Source organism: Marmota monax, unplaced genomic scaffold, assembly GCF_021218885.2.
Source record: "Marmota monax isolate L192 unplaced genomic scaffold, Marmota_monax_Labrador192_F-V1.1 WCK01_AAM20220418_F8-fsc00223, whole genome shotgun sequence".
In the NCBI taxonomy this organism is placed as follows: Eukaryota; Metazoa; Chordata; class Mammalia; order Rodentia; family Sciuridae; genus Marmota; species Marmota monax.
The window spans coordinates 1,164,298-1,184,809 of NW_026692990.1; the positions used below are offsets into that span (position 1 = coordinate 1,164,298).

The 20,512-nt window shown below is 35.3% G+C and overlaps 1 protein-coding gene across 3 annotated transcripts in view; it reads left to right on the forward strand.

Moving 5' to 3' along the window:
• Nucleotides 1-20,512, forward strand: part of Wnk3 (WNK lysine deficient protein kinase 3) — a 187,214-nt gene that overhangs the window by 46,924 nt on the left and 119,778 nt on the right. For all 3 annotated transcript variants that reach the window (XM_058582037.1, XM_058582036.1, XM_046452607.2), the window contains exons 3-5: nucleotides 10,273-10,445; nucleotides 12,042-12,262; nucleotides 12,969-13,126. In XM_058582037.1, coding sequence (XP_058438020.1) covers nucleotides 10,273-10,445; nucleotides 12,042-12,262; nucleotides 12,969-13,126 — 552 coding nt within the window. The remainder of the gene's footprint in view (nucleotides 1-10,272; nucleotides 10,446-12,041; nucleotides 12,263-12,968; nucleotides 13,127-20,512) is intronic.

Genomic DNA, 20,512 nt, shown 5'->3' on the forward strand with positions numbered 1-20,512 from the left:
TTATTTGTGTCCATGCTATTTCACTTAGCATGATGTTTTCAGTATTCCTCCTTATTGTAGCACATAGCAGAAATATATTTCCTTTTTAAGGTTGAACAGTATTCTTTTGTATGTCTATACTACATTTTCTTTATCCATATCTGTTGATGGGCATTTGAGTTTTTCTACCTTTTGGCTATTATGAATAATGCTATTGTGAACATACTGTACAACTATCTATATGAGTCCTAGGTTTCAGTTCTTTTGAGTTATATACCTAGAAGTAGAATTGCTGGAGATATGGTAATTTTGTGACATTATTTCAAAAAGGTGCCATACTACTTTCCATAGTGGTTGCACCAGTTTCCAATTTCTCTCCACCATTGTCAACTTGTGTTATTTATTTTATTAGTTTATTAATAGTCATCCTAATAAGTGTGAAGCAGTATCTCATGGTTTTGAATGGACATTTCCCTAATGACTAGGGATTTTGAACATCTTATCTCCAGGTTCTGGAGCCTATAATTTCTGATCAATGTCAGGAAAAGAGGCAAACAATTAGTAAAAAGAAAAATAGAATATGCTCTTAATAGAAAAGAAACAAAGTTAAAAAATTAGAACATAGAATAAGATAAAGGGGGTAAAATTAAGTATAAAAATTTGCTATATCAAATGTGGACTTGTTGCATTTGCTTATTAAAAAAAAACTCAAGACTGCCAGGTGTGGTAGTGCACTCTTGTAATTCCAGTGACTCACCTGTAATTCCAGTGCTTCAGGGGGCTCAGCAGATTAGTGAGAACCTGTCTCAAAAATTAAAAAGGGCCAGGTACAGTGGCATACACCTGTAATCTCAGCAGCTTGGGAGGCTGAGGCAGGAGGATCATGAGTTCAAAGCCAGCCTCAGGAAATTAACCAGTTCCTAAGCAACTTAGTGAGACCTTGTCGTTAAATAAAATATTAACAGGGCTGGGAATGTGGCTCAGTGGTTGAGCCCGCCCCTGAGTTTAATCCCTGGTACCAAAAATAAATTTAAAAATAAATAAATAAGGTCTGGGGTTGTAAATCAGTGGTAAAGTACCCCTGGGTTCAATCTCCAGTATCAAAAAAATAAAATGAAACATAAAACTCAGAACTGTGAGAGGTTAAAAGACAAACAAACCCACAGGTGTTGTTCACTGAAAACATTCTTAGAGAAATGTTAAGATAAATGGTGATGTTAATGTTTGTCAAAGGAGGAGGAAAGTATGGCTAAAACATTAGACATGAGCTGGATGTGGAGATACAACTCTGTAATCCCAGCTACATGGAAGCATCCCAAGTTTGAGGCCAGCTAGGGCAATTTAGCAAGACCCTGTCTCAAATTAAAAAAAAACAACAAAAAACACTGGGGATGTAGCTCAGTGGTTCAACACTTGCCTAGCATGTGTGAGGGCCTGGATTCAATCACCAGTACTCAAAACAAAACATTAGACATGAGATTATGAAATTATACTTCATTGTTTAAGAAGATATATCAGGCTGTGTGTGGTGGTGCATGCCTGTGATCCCAGCAACTTATGAAGCTGAGGCGGGAGAATCACAGTTTCAAAGCCAGTCTCAGCAACTTAGCAAGGCCCTAAGCAATTTAGTGAGACCCTGCCTCAACATAAATACAAAAGGTCTAGGTATGTGGCTTAGTGGTTAAGCATCCTTGGGTTCAATCCCTGTCCCCCCCCCCCAATTTATATATATATTTTTATACACATGCATTTATATATGTATGTCAGAAATATATAGACATCAAAAATACTTCAGCTAATAATGTCAACCAAGAATATCTAGTTCTAGTATATTTTTTGTGGGGGAGTACTGGGGATTGAATTTAGGGACATTTTACCACTGAGTTACATCCCCAGACTGTTCTATGTTTTATTTATGAGGGAGGGTGTCACTAAGTCACTGAGGGCCTTGCTAAGTTTCTGAGGCTGGCCTTGAATTTGTGATCCTCCTGCCTCAGCTTCTCAAGTCCCTTGGATTATTGGCATGTTCCATTGCACCTTGCTTCACCTGGTAGATATTTTCAAAGGATAAACACAATTAAAATAACAAATTTCTGTTGTACTTCTTTCAGAATAGTACACAAAAAGTAAATAAATATAGAACAATTGAAAAATCCACATACTACATTTGATGGATGTATAGAACTTTATATCCTTCAAACAGGAAAATATACATTTTTATGTCTGTAATTCACTAAAAAAATTCATTATATATGTGGCCCAAAGAAATCCTTGAGTTAAATATTTTATATTCTACATTACTCTATAAAATTAGAAATAATAATGAAATAAATAACCAAAAGACTCTAATTGGAGAGTAAAATCATCACTATGTAAATTTTTAATCAAGGAGCAAATCAAAATTGAAATTATAGACTTGAAATCAATGAAAAAGAGAAGACATTACAATAAAACCTGGGGGCCATTGTAAGAGTTGCTCCTGGAAGAAAAATTACAGCCTAAACTCTTCACTATTAATGAACAATAAATAAATTTAGTGCTTTAATATACTAGAAGAATAACAGCAAAAGAGAGGAATAGGATCAAATAAAAATAAAAAGGAAGAGAGAATTATCAAAGAAAACTGAAATTAATTTAAAAATATAAATATAAAAATAGTAGGATCATTAGGTTAAACTATTTTTGGTTATCTGGGAAATGATTAATGAGCCTTGTGAAGAAACCCAGGAGGGATTGGGGATGTAGCTCAGTAGTAGAGTGATTGCTTAGCATGTGTGAGACTCAGGGTTCAATTCCTAGTACTGAAAAAAAATCAGTTCTATATAAGGAAACCAATCAACAAACCATATGATCATATCAGTAGGTGCTGAAAAAATATTTGATAAAATTCAGCAGCCAGTCCTAATTAAAAAATAAAAGTAAGGTAGGAATATAAGGAAATTACTTCATTTTTAAACTATTTGTGAAACAAAACCAAAACTCAATAAATAGTCTAAGCTATGAGATGATAAAGCTGTTTTTTATGAAAATCCAGTGTAAGGCAGTAATGATTGTTATCACACTTTGAAAAAAATGTTGTGGCTGTTTTAGCAAAATCAATAAGATAAGAAAATAGAACAGTACAAATATGGGAAAGAGATAACTTTATCTCTTCCTGCTGTTTGTAGAATGTATTCCTGGAAAATGTGAGTCTCTGCTGCAGGGTGGCAAAGTGGAGGCCTAAATCTTCCTTTATGTACTGTCTTGTCCAGAGCAATAATTGCCTCAAGACAGCAGTACAAGAGTCAAATCAGAGTCCTGCACCCATGTGATACCAGAAGCAGATAAAGATATTACATTATAAGAAAACTATAGACTAATATTCCTCATAAATATAGATGAAAATATTCAATGTAACATTGAACATTGATTATTGAATATTGAATAATCATATTGAATCCAGCAATATGTAAAAAAGGACATGATGATTACATATGGTTTCCCCAGAAATTCAAGTATTCTTTAACATTTGAAAGTCAATTCAATTTGTATATTAACAGACTGAAAAAAAGAAAAACACATGATCATTTCAATAGATGCAGAAAAAAAGCATTTGATGAAATTCAGTATTCATTTATGATAGAACCTCTCAGCAAAATTGCAATAAAGGGAAACCTTCTTAACCTGATAAAGCGCATCTACAAAACACAGTAGTAATTAAGACATTTATGGCAAAGAGACACCTAGGTCAGTGCAACATCACAGAGTTCAGAAATAGACCTAAACAAATGTGATTGATGATTTGAAAAAAAAATGTGCTGTGGCAATTCAATATAGAAAGGATGGTCTTTTCAACAAAAGGTGGTAGAATAATTGGACATGCATATTCCAAAAAATGAACCTAAATCTAAATTTCATATATTTTTTTTGGTACTGAGGATTGAACCCAGGGTACTGAGCCATATCCTCAGCCCTTTTTTATAGTTTGAAACAGAGTCTCATTGAGTTGCTAAATGCCTCACGAAATTGCTGAGGCTGGCTTTGAACTCATGATCCTTCTGCCTCAGCCTCCTGAGCTGCTGGGATTACAGGCATGCACCACTGTGCTGGCTAAATCTCATATCTTATACAAAAATTTATTCAAAATGAATCATAGGCCTAAAAGTAAACCATAAAACTGTAAAACTTCAAGAAGAAAACATGAGAAAACCTTTGTGACCTTTGGTTAGTCAAAGTTCTTGAATATATTAACAAAACTATGATCCACAAAAGAAAAAAATAGCAACTTGACTTCATCAAAATTAATATTTTTAACTCTGTGAAAGACACTATTTATAGAATGAAAAGACAATCCACAGTTAGCAGAGGATATTTTGAACCCAATATTTTGAAATTGAATGACAAAAGCCTTGTATGTAGAATAAAGAACTCTCAATACTCAACAACAGAATCAGACAACCCAATTAACAAATGAATTAAAGATGTGAATAGACATTTCACCAAAGAAGATATTTGTATGACCCAATATCATTCATCATTAATGAAAATTGAAACCATAATCAAATACTTCCAATACACCTGTTGGAATAGCTAAACACCAATCCTTGTACCACCTGCTGATGAGGATGGTGCATGCAGATGAACTTTCACATATTGACCTTATGTATTGCTGGTGGGAATACAAATGGCAGAAACACTTTGACACATTGTTATTTCTTGTAAAGTTAAATGTACTTACCAGGTCTGTGCATATATCTTAATAGTAAAGTGCTCAATAGGATGTGTGAGTTCCTGCATTCAATCCTCAGTATTGCAAAATAAATTAACCAGATAAACAAACAGAAAAACAAAAAGCAAAAACATACTGACTATGCAACTCATCAATCTCACTTGAGGTATTTATCCAAGCAAACCTGTATTCATATGAAAACCTCTATGGGTTTATTTAAAGTAGCTTTATTTGTAATTGTCCTAAACTGGAAACCACCCAAATGCCCTTCATCTGGGGAATGGAGAAACAGACTGTGGTACATTCACAGATGTTTCCAACATTCAACAATTAAAAGCAATATCTACTGGTACTTACAACAGTGTGCATCAATTAAAATACATTATAAAAATGAAAGAAGTCAGATCAAAGAGTATATATATACTGTCTTTTTACATTTATAAGATTTCTGGAAGGAGCTGGGGTTGTGGCTCAGCGGTAGAGCTCTTGCCTCGCATGTGTGAGGCCCTGGGTTCGATCCTCAGCACCACATAAAAATAAATAAATAAATAAAGGTATTGTTTCCAACTACAACTAAAAAATAAATATTAAATAATAAAATTATTAAATATTATTATTATTAAATATTAAATATTAAAAGATATTTCTGGAAAAGGCAGAAAGGGGGATAACAAATAGGTAAGTGATTTCCAGAGTATGAGTAAAGAGATGGCTTAACTGTAAATGGACAACACAGGGGAATTTTTTAAGGGTGATGGAACTGCTTTGTATTTTGATTGTGACAGTGTACATGATCATGCATTTGCTTAAACTCATGGAACTGTCTATCAAAAAAGTCAGTTTTACTGAAGGTAAATTTTAAAATCATTAAATATGTGACTCAGGAAGAAAAGCCAAGAGAGTTAACACCCCCCTCCCCCCCAAAAAAAAGAAGTCGTATTGAAGTTCTAATCAAATGGGAAAATGTATACTGTGTTCTTCAATAGCATTTATTTTTACTTTAATTTTTGAAACAGGGTCTCACTGTGTTGTCCACGCTAACCTCTAATGTGTTGTTTTTTTTTTTGTGTGTGTGTGTGGGGGGGGGTGTGGTGCTGGGGATTGAACCCAGAGGGCCTTGTGCATGTGAGGCAAGCACTCTACCTACTGAGCTATATCTCCACTCCAGTGGTTTTGTGTATGTGCGTGTGTGTGTGTGTGTGTGTGTGTATTGTGGATTGAACCCAGGAGGGCTTAACCACTGAGCCACATCCCCAGCCCTTTTTATTTTTTATTTTGAGATAGGGTCTCACTAAGTTGCTTAGGGTCTTGCTAAATTGCTGAGGCAGGCTTTGAAATTGTAATCTTCCAGCCTCAGCCTCCCAGTTAGAATTACAGGTTTGTGCCACTGCACGTGGCCAGCATTGCTTTTTTTGCTCAGGATTGCTTTGGCTATTCTGGGTCTATGTTCTTCTGTATGAATTTTAGGATTGTTTTTTCTAGTTCTATGAAAAGTATCATTGGCACTTTGGTGGAAATCGTATTGAATAACTTTGATAATATGGTCATTTTCACAATACTAATTCTGCCTGTCCATGAACATTGGAGATCTTTCATCTTCTGGTGTCTTCTTTGATTTCTTTCTTTAGTGGTCTATAATTTTCATTAGAGATGTCTTTTAACTCCTTGGTTAGGTTTATTGCTATGTTTTTTTTTTCCCTTTTGGTTTTGAGTTTTGAGCCCAGGAGTGCTTTGCCACTGAAGCTACATCCCCAGGCCCCGCCCCTTTTAATTGAGACAGATCTCCCTGAGTTTCCAAGGTCAGCCTGGAACTTGTGATCCTCCTCCTTAGCCTCCCAGGTTGCTAGGATTACAGGTATGCATCACTACACCTGGCTTCTAGATATCTTTTTTTGAAACTATTGTGAATGGAATTGTTTTCCTGCTTTCTTTTTCAGTGGATTCATTATTGGTGTGTAGAAAAGCTATTGATTTTTTTTGTGTGTGTGGTCTAGGGATTGAACCCAGGGCCTTGTGCGTGCAAGGCAAGCACTCTACCAACTTAACCCCCAGTCCCTAGCTATTGATTTTTGTATGTTGATTTTGTATTCTGCTTCTTTTCTTAATTTTTCAAAATCGGCTCTAAAAGTCTTTGGTAGAACCAGTAGAATATTCTAAGTATAGGAACTTATCATCTGCAAATAGGGATAATTTGATTTCTTCCTTTCCTATTTCTATCTCTTTTTATTTCTTTCTCGTATCTAATGGCTCAGGTTAAGATTTCAACTACTATTTGAATAGGAGTGGTAAGAGTGGATGTCCTCATCGTGCTTCTGAGTTTGGAGGAAATGCTTTCAGTTTTTTCACATTCAGTATGATATTGGCTTTGGATTTGTCATATATATCCTTTATGATATTGATGTGAGTTCCTTCTATCCCTAGTTTTTCCAGGGTTTTTATCACGAAAGGATACTGCATTGTCCTTGGTTCTATTTATGTGGTGTATAACATTTATTAACTTGCATATATTGAACCAGCCTTGCATCCCTGGGATGAAACCAATCATGGTGTCTGATGATCATGTATCATTGAATTCAATTTGCTAATAATTTTCAGTCTATGTTCAATGATACTGGTCTGTAGTTTTCTTGAAGTGTGCTTTTTCAGTTTTGGTATCAGGGTGATATAGGCATTGTTTGGGGTTTGGAAGCATTCCTTCCCCTTCACTTTCATGGAGTAACTTGATGAGTATTGGTATTTGTTCTACTTTAAAGAAATGGTAAAATTCAGCTGTAAATCCATCTGGTTTTGTGTTTTTCTACATCAGAAGACTTTATTACAGTTTCAGTTTTCATAGTTATTGATCTGTTTAGGTTTTCTATATCCTCTTGGTTTAATTTTGATAGATTATAGGTGTCTAGAAATCTGTCCATTTTTCCTAAATTTTCCAATTTATTGAAATATAAATTTTCAAAATAGTCCCTAATAATTCTGTGGATTACTGTTGTGTCTGTGTGATAATCCCATTTTGTCTCTAATTTTATTAATTTGGGACTTTTCTATCTTTCTTTGTGTTAGTTTGGCTAGGGTTTTATCAATCTTGTTTTTTCAGAGAACCAATTCTTTGTTTCATTGATGCTTTGTATTGTTGTTAATTTCTAGTTCTGTTAATTTCAGTTCTAATCTTTATTATTTCTTTTTTTCTTCTAGTTTAAGATTCATTTGGTCCTGTTTCCCAGGACCTTAAGATGCAGCACTAGATGGTTTGTTTGAAATATTTTATTTTTCTTTGCAGTGTTGAGCTTGAACCTAGGGACACTCTACCACTGATCTATAGCCCTAGCCCTTTTTATTTTTTATTTGTTCTAATTTGTTATACATGACAGTAGAATGAATTTTGACACATTGTACAAAAATGGAGCACAAAGTCTCATTCCTCTGACTGTACCTGTTTTTTTTTTTTTTATCTTGTTCTTAACTAAGTTGCTAAGGCTGGCTTGGAACTTGGAATCTTCCTGCGCAGCCTTTTGAATTGCAGGTGTTACAAATGTGTATCACCAAACCTGGCTGGATTTTTAAATGTAGGCACTCAAGTGTAAAACTTCCTTCTTAGAACTGCTTTCACTGTTATGTTAGAGCTTCTGATATGTTGTTTCCATCTTCATTTGATTCTAAGAATGTTTAAAATTCTTAATTACAAAACCTCTTTAATGGAGAGGTTTTCCAGTTTATGTTTATGGAGTTGCCATTTCCTAGACTGCCTTGAATTTTATTAAAGTATATTTCTATCAAGGTATGGATTTTTATCTTAAAATTTTTGTTTGAATCCTTCTCACATTTTCATCACTGCTCTGGATTTATTTATATATTTCCTTTGTCATTTTGTGGGTTTTAGGAAGGGAGGGAAAATAATTTAATATGTTGTCTACCATCTTGAAATGGAAATTATACATTATACCTAAATGTTAAATAGATACACTTGAATTTATTTCTCTAAAAACATCAAAACTTAAAAATTGTTCTATCACTCCCTTCTCTACTGCTCCCCTTTGAAAAAGACAAAAATTGTTTTTATTGTTTCTTCTCTATTAATTAGCTTTTAATGAAGTAATCTGGAATTTTAATTCCAGGTTGTTCCTTTTGCATTGTGTTACTTCAATTTTAATTAATGCTGAGAAAACTTATTCAGTTTTACCAATTACTTTAGTCATTACTACTTAGGCTTAACTCTAAACTCTAAATTTTGGAAATTTCTGACTTTATTGTAAGCCAGCTTATCTGTTTTTCCCCTGAGATGAGGTTTCACCTTGTTGCCCAGACTGGTCTCAAACTCGTGGACTCATGTGATCTTTCTGCCTCAGAGGACTATAGACATGAACCACCACACTTGGCTGGCTGCAGTTTTTTCCCTTCCCCTTGTACTGGGGGATTAAATTCATGGGTACTCTACCACTGAGCTAAATCACTAGCCCTTTTTATTTTTTTATTTTGTGTCAGAATCTCACTGAGTTACTCAGACTGGCCTCAAACTTGGAATCCTCCTACCTCAGCCTCCCAAGTTGTTAGCATTATAGGCATGTGCCACCGCTCTGGCCCTGGCCATGCTTTTATTGAAGCATGTTTAAATAATATTTTCAGAAATGGTATAAGGGATGGTTTATTTCAGTGTTCCTGCTGTCTAGAAATGTAGGGTTTTTTTCCCCTTTTAAACTTGATTGATAACTTGTCTGAGTTTAGAAATTTAGGATCACAGTCCTTCCTCAGAATTCTATAAAGGTTTTTCCTTTAATTTATATCATTTAATGAAATAGATTAGAGGTTGAGTGCCTATTTGAAGTTTTTTCATTGGTTGGTAACCTGATACTTTGGAAACCTAGAATATTTTGTTAATTCAGAAATTAAGCCAGAGTAAATGTTTAGGTGTCTGACATTTTGATTATTCTCACCCTGACATTATAGAGCTTTTAGATATGAAAACTCAGGGATTTCTTGGGGGTGGGATTCTTATATTCTTTTTTTATTACATTTTTGCATTCAGTTTCAGATACTGCTTTCCAAGATACTGAGTGTGTGTGTGTGTGTGTGTGTGTGTGTGTGTGTGTTTGCTGGGAATCAAGCCCAGGGTCTTAATACATGCTAGTTAAGCACTTTATCTCTGAGCTACATCCCCAGTCCATAAGGTATTGATGTATTTTGTAGGCGGGTTTATAATGTAGTTACGAAACGTAATAACTGCTGCATTGCCTGTGGAAAGAGTCAAAGTAACTATTCAGAAAGAACTGACTGGTGAAGATACATTCATACACATGTACGAACAATAAAGCACTCAATTTGAGTGGTGTTAGAAATATGCATAAAGCGAGGCATGGTGGCTCATGCCTGTAATCCCAGTGGCTTGGGAGGCTGAGACAGGAGGATCAAAAGTTCACAGCCAGCCTCAGCACCTTGGCAAGGCCCTGAGCAACTTGGAAAGAACCTGTCTCAAATCAAAATACAAAAAGTGTTAGGGATGTAGTTCAGTGGTTAACTGCTCCTGGGTTCAAACCCTGGTATCCCCCCAAATTTTTTTCTATGGCTTTAATTTGGAACTTGTTCTTCTATTTCAGGACCGGAAGTTAACCAAAGCTGAGCAGCAGCGGTTTAAGGAAGAAGCAGAGATGCTAAAAGGTCTCCAGCACCCCAATATAGTTCGATTTTATGATTCCTGGGAATCTATATTAAAAGGAAAGAAATGTATTGTATTAGTAACTGAACTAATGACATCAGGAACCTTAAAGACGTAAGTTGACATTGATAGTGACAATGGAGTTTTATTTGAAAATAATTTCAGGGGTCATAACAGTTATTTTTATACTATTGATTAAAATTTTTCTTAAAATGTGTTTTCTGGTAAGTAAAAAAATCAGGATGTTCCTAGGAAAGCTGGGAATGGAACCACCATTTGACCCAGCTATTGCCCTTCTTGGACTATTCCCTGAAGACCTTAAAAGAGCGTACTACAGGGATACTGCCACATCGATGTTCATAGCAGAACAATTCACAATAGCTAGACTGTGGAACCAACCCAGATGCCCTTCAATAGATGAATGGATAAAAAAAAATGTGGCATTTATACACAATGGAGTATGACGCAGCACTAAAAAATGACAAAATCATGGAATTTGCAGGGAAATGGATGGCATTAGAGCAGATTATGCTAAGTGAAGCTAGCCAATCCCTAAAAAACAAATGCCAAATGTCTTCTTTGATATAATGAGAGCAACTAAGAACAGAGCAGGGAGGAAGAGCAGGAGGGAAAGACTAACATTAAACAGAGACATGAGGTGGGAGGAAAGGGAGAGAAAAGGGAAATTGCATGGAAATGGAAGGAGACCCTCATTGTTACACAAAATTACATATAAGAGGTTGTGAGGGGAATGGGGAAAAAAACAAGGAGAGAAATGAATTGTAGCCGATGGGGTAGAGAGAGAAGATGGGAGGGGAGGGGAGGGGGGATAATAGAGGATAGGAAAGGTAGCAGAATACAACAGTCACGAATATGGCATCATGTAAAAATGTGGATGTGTAACCGATGTGATTCTGCAATCTGTAATTGGGGTAAAAATGGGAGTTCATAACCCACTTGAATCTAATGTATGAAATATGATATGTCAAGAGCTTTGTAATGTTTTGAACAACCAATAAAAAAATCAGGATGTTAATGAAGTATATTAGAAAGTATGCATTACTCATAAATTAATATTTGTGGGATATCATAGAAGTTTAGCATTGGAAATTGTTATAGAAAAAATATAATTCCATTTTGTAAAGGAAAATGATTGACAGCTTAGCCATATTCACAAGTATAGTGAGTAATACTATGTAATTGTAGTCTTAACTTTCTAATAATAATTTTTGTTTTGTAGTATAATCAGTTATACATAATTAAATGTTAGGTTTACTTTCTTAACATTTTTGTACTAAAATTTTATGTAATCAAACCTGCTGGTGAGTCTATATTAAATAGTTGTTAGGAAGAAGAGATGGACAATCCTTTTAAAATTGTGCTTCCATTCCAAAAAGGCCACTCTGGCATGCTTCTTATTTTGAAGTATAAATGCTACACTTGGTAGGATATCTTTTTTTGGGAGAGTCAGACTATTTTATTGAGGGGCAGGGAGGGGTTGAGCATTGCAGTCACTTGAAAGTCAGTTTTCTTACATAAGAATGAGTTCTTACATTAAATTTTTTTATAATATTGGACAACACAAAACAACACAGGGATGGCAATCATAATGCATAAATGATCGTCTTGCTTATGTAATGTCCCCTAATAGTGTTTTTACAGTAAGCTGTGTCTATTTCTTTACATGTGGTCTTCTATTTCTTCATATAGGTACTTAAAACGATTTAAAGTCATGAAACCAAAGGTCTTAAGAAGCTGGTGCAGACAAATTTTAAAAGGGTTGCAGTTCTTGCACACTAGGACTCCTCCTATTATTCACCGGGATCTGAAGTGTGACAACATTTTTATCACGGGACCCACTGGGTCTGTGAAGATTGGTGATCTGGGACTGGCCACCTTAATGCGTACATCATTTGCTAAGAGTGTCATTGGTGAGTAACATTTTTACAGTTTACTAGTCGGGATAGGGAGCTTTCTCAATTGTATAGTTCTATTCCAGGAATGAGTTAACTATGGGCTGGCCATAGGCCAAATTTGGCCCACTGCTTGTTTTTGTAAATCAAATTTTATTGGAACACAGCCATACCTGCTAATATATGGACTCTCTATGGGTGCTTTTGCACTGCAGAGTTGAATAATTATGTGACAGAGACCATGTAAACTGCAGAGTCCAATATATTTACTATCTGGTCCTTCACAGAAAAATGTACTAACTCTGGCCTACACTGTAAATGTGCTTTGAAATATCTATTTTTATATATATATATATATATATAAAAACTTGTTTTAGAAATGTCTTTGTGTATTTCTTTTGTAGCATTTATTTAGGATTATTGAAAGTTTCTGAGGACTTATGAAAGTTTATTAAGTGAATCCAAAAAATTTTGAACTAAAAAGAATAGAAATAAAAACAAATTTTATTAACCATAACCTAATCTTAAGCATTAAAAATTTTAATTTATCAGTATGGAAAGTTAAGGAAATTCTGTAGGTGCTTTGTTTATATAATACAAATTTTATACTTTTAGATTTGCTTTTTGAGAGCAGAAATTAACATGGATAATCTTTAAGGAAATGGGTACCTTGGTGGATACAGTTTCTCTTTAATCAAAATATGGCTATGGTGTTATTTTGTAGGAACACCTGAGTTTATGGCTCCAGAAATGTATGAAGAGCACTATGATGAATCCGTAGATGTCTATGCTTTTGGAATGTGTATGCTGGAAATGGCTACTTCCGAGTACCCTTATTCTGAGTGCCAGAATGCAGCTCAAATATACCGTAAAGTTACCAGTGTAGGTATAACTTTATTCTTTTTACTTTACAAATTCCCATATTTCATGTTGAAGTTGGTAAAATTGACTTAGTCAAGCCTAATTTTGGGACTACAGTGGTCAAGCACTTGCCTAGCATGCATGAGTCCTGGTTGTAATCTCAAGCTGTGTGTGTGTGGGAAACATCTAATTTTGGTTTAGTTTTGTATAACAGTGTTACATTAACAATTGTGCTGTGTTTTGGTTTAGATGTGATGTCCCCCAAAAGCTCATGTGTGAGACAATGCAAGAAGGTTTGGAGGAGAAATGATTGGGTTATATCCTTAACCTAATCAGTGAATTAATCCCTGGAGGCAGGTAGGGTGTGACTGGAGGAAGTGGTTCATTGAGGGTGTGGCTATGGGGTAGATATTTTGTATCTGGAGAGTGGACTCTCTGCTTTCTGATGGACCTGTGAGCCACTTCCCTCTGCCACACTCTTTTTTAAAAATGTTTTTTAGTTGTAGATGGACACAATACCTTCATATTATTGTTTTTTTATGTAATGCCAAAGATCAAACCCAGTGCCTCATGCGTGCAAGCACTCTACCACTGAGCCACAACCCCAGCCCCAAGTATTTTTTTTTTTTCTTTTTGTAGTGCTGGGGATTGAACCCAGGGCCTTGTGCATGTGAGGCATACACTCTACCAACTGAGCTTTATCTCCCCCCACCCTCTGCCATACTCTTCCGCCATGAAGTTTTGCTTCAACTCAAGCCCTGAGGAATGGAGCTTGCCTTCTGTGAACTGAGATCTCTGAAACCTTGAGCCCTCAAATAAACTTTTCCTCCTTTACAATTGTGCTGGTCAGGTCCTTTAGCCACAGCAGCAAAAAATCTGACTAAAACAGACTTGAGATAATCTTTAGATTTATAATACATACCTGTACACTATTGGGGTCATCTAAAATGCTCTATATTAGTGTCTTTGGGAAAATGTACAGGTATATCATCTGTATTCATTCATTTGTAATGAATTTTTAGATATTTATTAGATGGATCTTATTCTTCAAATCTGAATAATATTGACAAGAAGGATTTGAAGGTTTCTTATAGTTTTACAAGCCTGATTATGAAAGACAGTTTAAATATAATTCAACAGATACAGTATTTGAGTCCTAGGTATATGTAATTTTTCTGTTAGAGATTGTAAGGAATGAAAAGATGAGGAAGAGGTGTTTTCTACCATCAAATATCTTATATTTCTAGTAGGGGAATAATATAAATTCACAAGCAACTATAAAATAAGAGGAGGAGAATATAATTAAAATATAAGGAAATAGCAACAGGAGTTTTATGATTGTTCAGAGGAGGACTACTTCATATATAGTCAAGTGGCTCAAGATAGGCCATGGAAGAGATTATTAAGTGTGAAATAGCTAATACTAATAGATAATGCTTTTTTAAAATTTTAATTTGTTATATATGACAGCAAAATGCTTTACAACTCATATTACACATATAGAGCACAATTTTTTCATCTCTGGTTGTATACAAAGTAGAGTCACACCATTTATGTCTTCATACATGTACTTAGGGTTAGATAATGCTTTTTAGCCCCTTAAAATTAATATTATTTTTAATAGAAAAAACATAAATGTGTACATTTATGGAATACAATGTGATGTTTTGATATATGTATATGATATGTAATGATCAAATCAAGCTTGTTAACATATACATCACATTTCTTACATTTTTTGTGATGAGACATTTGAAATTTACTGTAAGTTATTTTGAAATATGCACTGTATTATTGTTGACTGTAGTCACTCTGCTGAACAAAAGATCTCAAAACGTATTCCTGTGGTATAATTGCAACTTGTACCCTTTGACTATCAACTCCCCATTATCTCCTTTCCAACCTTTGGTAACCACCATTCTATTCTTTATTTCCATGAATTTTATTCTTTTCAATTTCACATATAATATGATTATGTTATATTTGTCTTTCTTTACCTGTCTTATTACATTTAGTATAATGTCCTTTGGGTTCATCTATGTTATTACAAATGACAGAATTTCTTTTTTTAAGGGTTAATAGTATTCCATTTGATGGGCATTTAAGAGACTTAAGAGTAGTATTTTTTTTTTTCATGAGTTCCCCTCACCTTTGTTTTCCTTTTCCCTTTCTAGCTTCTACATATGAGAGAAAACACATGACCCTTGAACTTCTGAGTTTGGTTTATTTCACTGAACATGATGTTCTCAAGTTCTGTCTATTTTCCTGAAAATGACATAATTTCATTTTTCTTTATTCTGAATAAAACTCTGTTGTGTGTATATATACCACATTTTCTTTATCCATCTATCTGTTGATGGACACCTAGGCTGGTTCCATAGTTTGGCTATTGTAAACATTGATATGCATGTATCACTATAGTATGATGACTTAAACTCTTTGGGATAAACACAGAGGAGTGCTATAGTTGGGTCATATGGTGGCTTCAAACCTAGTCTTTTGAGGAACTTCTATGCAGTTCCATAGTGGTTGTACTAATTTACAGTCCCACTAACAGTGTAAAAGTGTTCCTTATTCTTCACATCCTTCCCAACATTTATTATTATCTGTACTCTTGATGACTGCCATTTTGACTGATGTGAGATGAAATCTCAATGTAGTTTTGATTTGCATTTCTTTGATTGTGAGGGATGTTGAACATCTTTTTTTTTTTTAAATTTTTTATTGTTGGTTGTTCAAAACATTACAATTTTCTTGACATATCATATTCCACACTTTGATTCAAGTGGGTTATGAACTCCCACCTTCACCCCATACACAGATTGCAGAATCACATCAGTTACACATCCATTGATTTACATATTGCCATACTAGTGTCTGTTGTGCTCCGCTGCCTTTCCCATCCTCCACCATCCCCCCTCCCCACCTCTCCCCTCCCCTCCCCTCCTCTCTCTCTACCCCCTCCACTGTATAACCGTGAGGGTCTCCTTCCATTTCCATGCAATTTCCCTTCTCTCTCCCTTTCCCTCCCACCTCTCATCCCTGTTAAATGTTAATCTTCTTCTCCTGCTCTTCGTCCCTACTCTGATCTTAGTTACTCTCCTTATATCAAAGAAGACATTTGGCATTTGTTTTTTAGGGATTGGCTAGCTTCACTTAGCATAATCTGCTCTAATGCCATCCATTTCCCTGCAAATTCTATGATTTTGTCATTTTTTAATGCAGAGTAATATTCCATTGTGTATAAATGCCACATTTTTTTTATCCATTCGTCTATTGAAGGGCATCTAGGTTGGTTCCACAGCCTTGCTATTGTGAATTGTGCTGCTATGAACATCGATGTAGCAGTGTCCCTGTAGCATGGTCTTTTTAGGTCTTTAGGGAATAGACCAAGAAGGGGAATAGCTGGGTCAAATGGTGGCTCCATTCCCAGCTTTCCAAGAAATCTCCATACTGCTTTCCAAATTGGCTGCACCAATCTGCAGTCCCACCAGCAATGTACAAGTGTACCCTTTTTCCCACATCCTCGCCAGCACTTCTTGTTGTTTGACTTCAAAATGGCTGCCAATCTTACTGGAGTGAGATGGTATCTTAGGGTGGTTTTGATTTGCATTTCTCTGACCGCTAGAGATGGTGAGCATTTTTTCATGTACTTGTTGATTGACTGTATGTACTCCTCTGAGAAGTGTCTGTTCAGGTCCTTGGCCCATTTATTGATTGGGTTGTTTGTTCTCTTATTGTCTAATTTTTTGAGTTCTTTGTATACTCTGGATATTAGGGCTCTATCTGAAGTGTGAGGAGTAAAGATTTGTTCCCAGGGTGTAGGCTCCCTATTTACCTCTCTTATTGTTTCTTTTGCTGAGAAAAAACTTTTTAGTTTGAGTAAGTCCCATTTGTTGATTCTAGTTATTAACTTTTGTGCTATGGGTGTCCTATTGAGGAATTTGGAGCCCGACCCCACCGAATGTAGATCGTAGCCAACTTTTTCTTCTATCAGACGGCGTGTCTCTGATTTGATATCAAGCTCCTTGATCCATTTTGAATTAACTTTTGTGCATGGCGAGAGAAAGGGATTCAGTTTCATTTTGTTGCATATGGATATCCAGTTTTCCCAGCACCATTTGTTGAAGATGCTATCCTTCCTCCATTGCATGCTTTTAGCCCCTTTATCACATATAAGATAGTTGTAGTTTTGTGGATTGGTTTCTGTGTCCTCTATTCTGTACCATTGGTCCACCTGCCTGTTTTGGTACCAGTACCATGCTGTTTTTGTTACTATTGCTCTGTAGTATAGTTTGAAGTCTGGTATCGCTATACTGCCTGATTCACACTTCCTGCTTAGCATTGTTTTTGCTATTCTGGGTCTTTTATTTTTCCATATGAATTTCATGATTGCTTTCTCTATTTCTACAAGAAATGCCATTGGGATTTTGATTGGCATTGCATTAAACCTATGGAGAACTTTTGGTAATATCGCCATTTTGATGATGTTAGTTCTTCCTATCCATGAACAGGGTATATTTTTCCATCTTCTAAGATCATCTTCTATTTCTCTCTTTAGGGTTCTGTAGTTTTCATTGTATAAGTCTTTCACCTCTTTTGTTAGGTTGATTCCCAAGTATTTTATTTTTTTTGAAGATATTGTGAATGGAGTGGTTGTCCTCATTTCCATTTCAGAGGATTTGTCGCTGATATACAGGAATGCCTTTGATTTATGCGTGTTGATTTTATATCCTGCCACCGTGCTGAATTCATTTATTAGCTCTAATAGTTTCTTTGTAGAGTCTCTTGGGTCTGCTAGGTATGGAATCATATCATCTGCAAATAGTGATAATTTAAGTTCTTCTTTTCCTATTTTTATGCCTTTAATTTCTTTCGTCTGTCTAATTGCTCTGGCCAGTGTTTCGAGAACTATGTTGAACAGAAGTGGAGAGAGAGGGCATCCCTGTCTTGTTCCAGATTTTAGAGGGAATGCCTTCAGTTTTTCTCCATTCAGAATGATGCTAGCCTGAGGCTTAGCATAGATTGCTTTTACAATATTGAGGTATGTTCCTGTTATCCCTAGTTTTTCTAGAGTTTTGAACATAAAGGGATGCTGTACTTTGTCGAATGCTTTTTCCGCATCTATCGAGATGATCATATGGTTCTTATTTTTAAGTCTATTGATGTGGTGAATAACATTTATTGATTTCCGTATATTGAACCAGCCTTGCATCCCAGGGATGAATCCTACTTGATCATGGTGCACAATTTTTTTGATATGTTTTTGTATTTGATTCGCCAGAATTTTATTGAGGATTTTTGCATGTAGGTTTATTAGAGATATTGGTCTGTAGTTTTCTTTCTTTGAAGTGTCTTTGTCTGGTTTAGGTATCAGGGTGATGTTGGCCTCATAGAATGAATTTGGAAGTTCTCCCTCCTTTTCTATTTCCTGAAGTAGCTTGAAAAGTATTGGTATTAGTTCCTCTTTAAAGGTTTTGTAAAATTCTGCTGTATACCCATCCGGTCCTGGGCTTTTCTTAGTTGGTAGTCTTTTGATGGTTTCTTCTATTTCCTCAATTGATATTGGTCTGTTTAGGTTGTCTATATCCTCCTGACTCAATCTGGGCAGATCATATGACTTAAGAAATTTATCTATGCCTTCACTATCTTCTAATTTATTGGAGTATAAGGATTCAAAATAGTTTTTGATTATCTTCTGTATTTCTGAAGTGTCTGTTGTGATATTGCCTTTTTCATCCCATATGCTAGTAATTTGAGTTCTCTCTCTTCTTCTCTTTGCTAGCATGGCTAAGGGTCTGTCGATTTTGTTTATTTTTTCAAAGAACCAACTTTTAGTTCTGTCAATTTTTTCAATTGTTTCTTTTGTTTCGATTTCATTAATTTCAACTCTGATTTTAATTATTTCTTGCCTTCTACTTCTTTTGCTGTTGTTTTGCTCTTCTTTTTCAAGGATTTTGAGATGAAGTATGAGATCATTTATTTGTTGGTTTTTTCTTTTTTTAAGGAATGAACTCCAAGCAATGAATTTTCCTCTTAGAACTGCTTTCAGTGTGTCCCATAGATTCCGATATGTTGTGTCTGTGTTTTCATTTATCTCTAAGAATTTTTTAATTTCCTCCTTGATGTCTTCTATAACCCATTGATCATTCAGTAACCTATTGTTCATTCTCCAAGTGATGTATGCTTTTTCCTTCCTTCTTTTATCGTTGATTTTCAGTTTCATTCCATTATGATCAGATAAGATGCATGGTATTATCTCTACTCCTTTATATTGTCTAAGAGTTGCCCTGTGACATAATATATGATCTATTTTTGAGAAGGATCCATGTGCTGCTGAGAAAAAAAGTGTAACTGCTTGATGTTGGGTGGTATACTCTATATATGTCAATTAAGTCTAGGTTATTAATTGTGTTATTGAGTTCTATAGTTTCCTTATTCAACTTTTGTTTGGAAGATCTGTCCAGTGGCGAGAGAGGTGAGTTGAAGTCTCCCATGATTATGGTGTGGTGGTCTATTAGACTCTTGAACTTGAGAAGAGTTTGTTTGACAAATATAGCTGCACCATTGTTTGGGGCATAAATATTTATGATTGTTATGTCTTGTTGGTGTATGGTTCCCTTGAGCAGTATGTAGTGTCCCTCTTTATCCCTTTTGATTAACTTTGGCTTGAAATCTATTTTATTTGATATGAGTATGGACACTCCTGCTTGTTTCAGAAGTCCATATGAGTGATATGATTTTTCCCAACCTTTCACCTTCAGTCCATGTATGTCTTTTCCTATCAAATGTGTCTCCTGTAGGCAGCATATTGTTGGGTCTTGTTTTGTGATCCATTCTACTAGCCTGTGTCTCTTAATTGGTGAGTTTAAGCCATTAACATTTAGGGTTATTATTGAGATATGGGTTGTTCTTCCAGTCATATTTGTTTATTTCTGTTACTAAACATGGTTTGTTTTCCTCTTTGATTATTTTCCCCCCCTTTACTGTCCTACCTCCCACTGTTGGTTTTCATTGTTATTTTCCATTTCCTCTTCCTGTAATGTTTTGGCGAGGATGTTTTGACGAGATGGTTTTCTAGCTGCGAATTCTTTAAACTTTTGTTTACCGTGGAAGGTTTTAATTTCATCTTCCATCCTGAAGCTTAATTTCGCTGGATACACAATTCTTGGTTGGAACCCATTTTCTTTCAGTGTTTGAAATATGTTATTCCAGGACCTTCTAGCTTTCAGAGTCTGTGTTGAAAGATCAGCTGTTATCCTGATTGGCTTACCCCTAAATGTAATCTGCTTCCTTTCTCTTGTAGCTTTTAAAATTCTCTCCTTATTCTGTATGTTGGGCATCTTCATTATAATGTGTCTAGGTGTGGATCTCTTATGATTTTGCACATTCGGCGTCCTGTAGGCT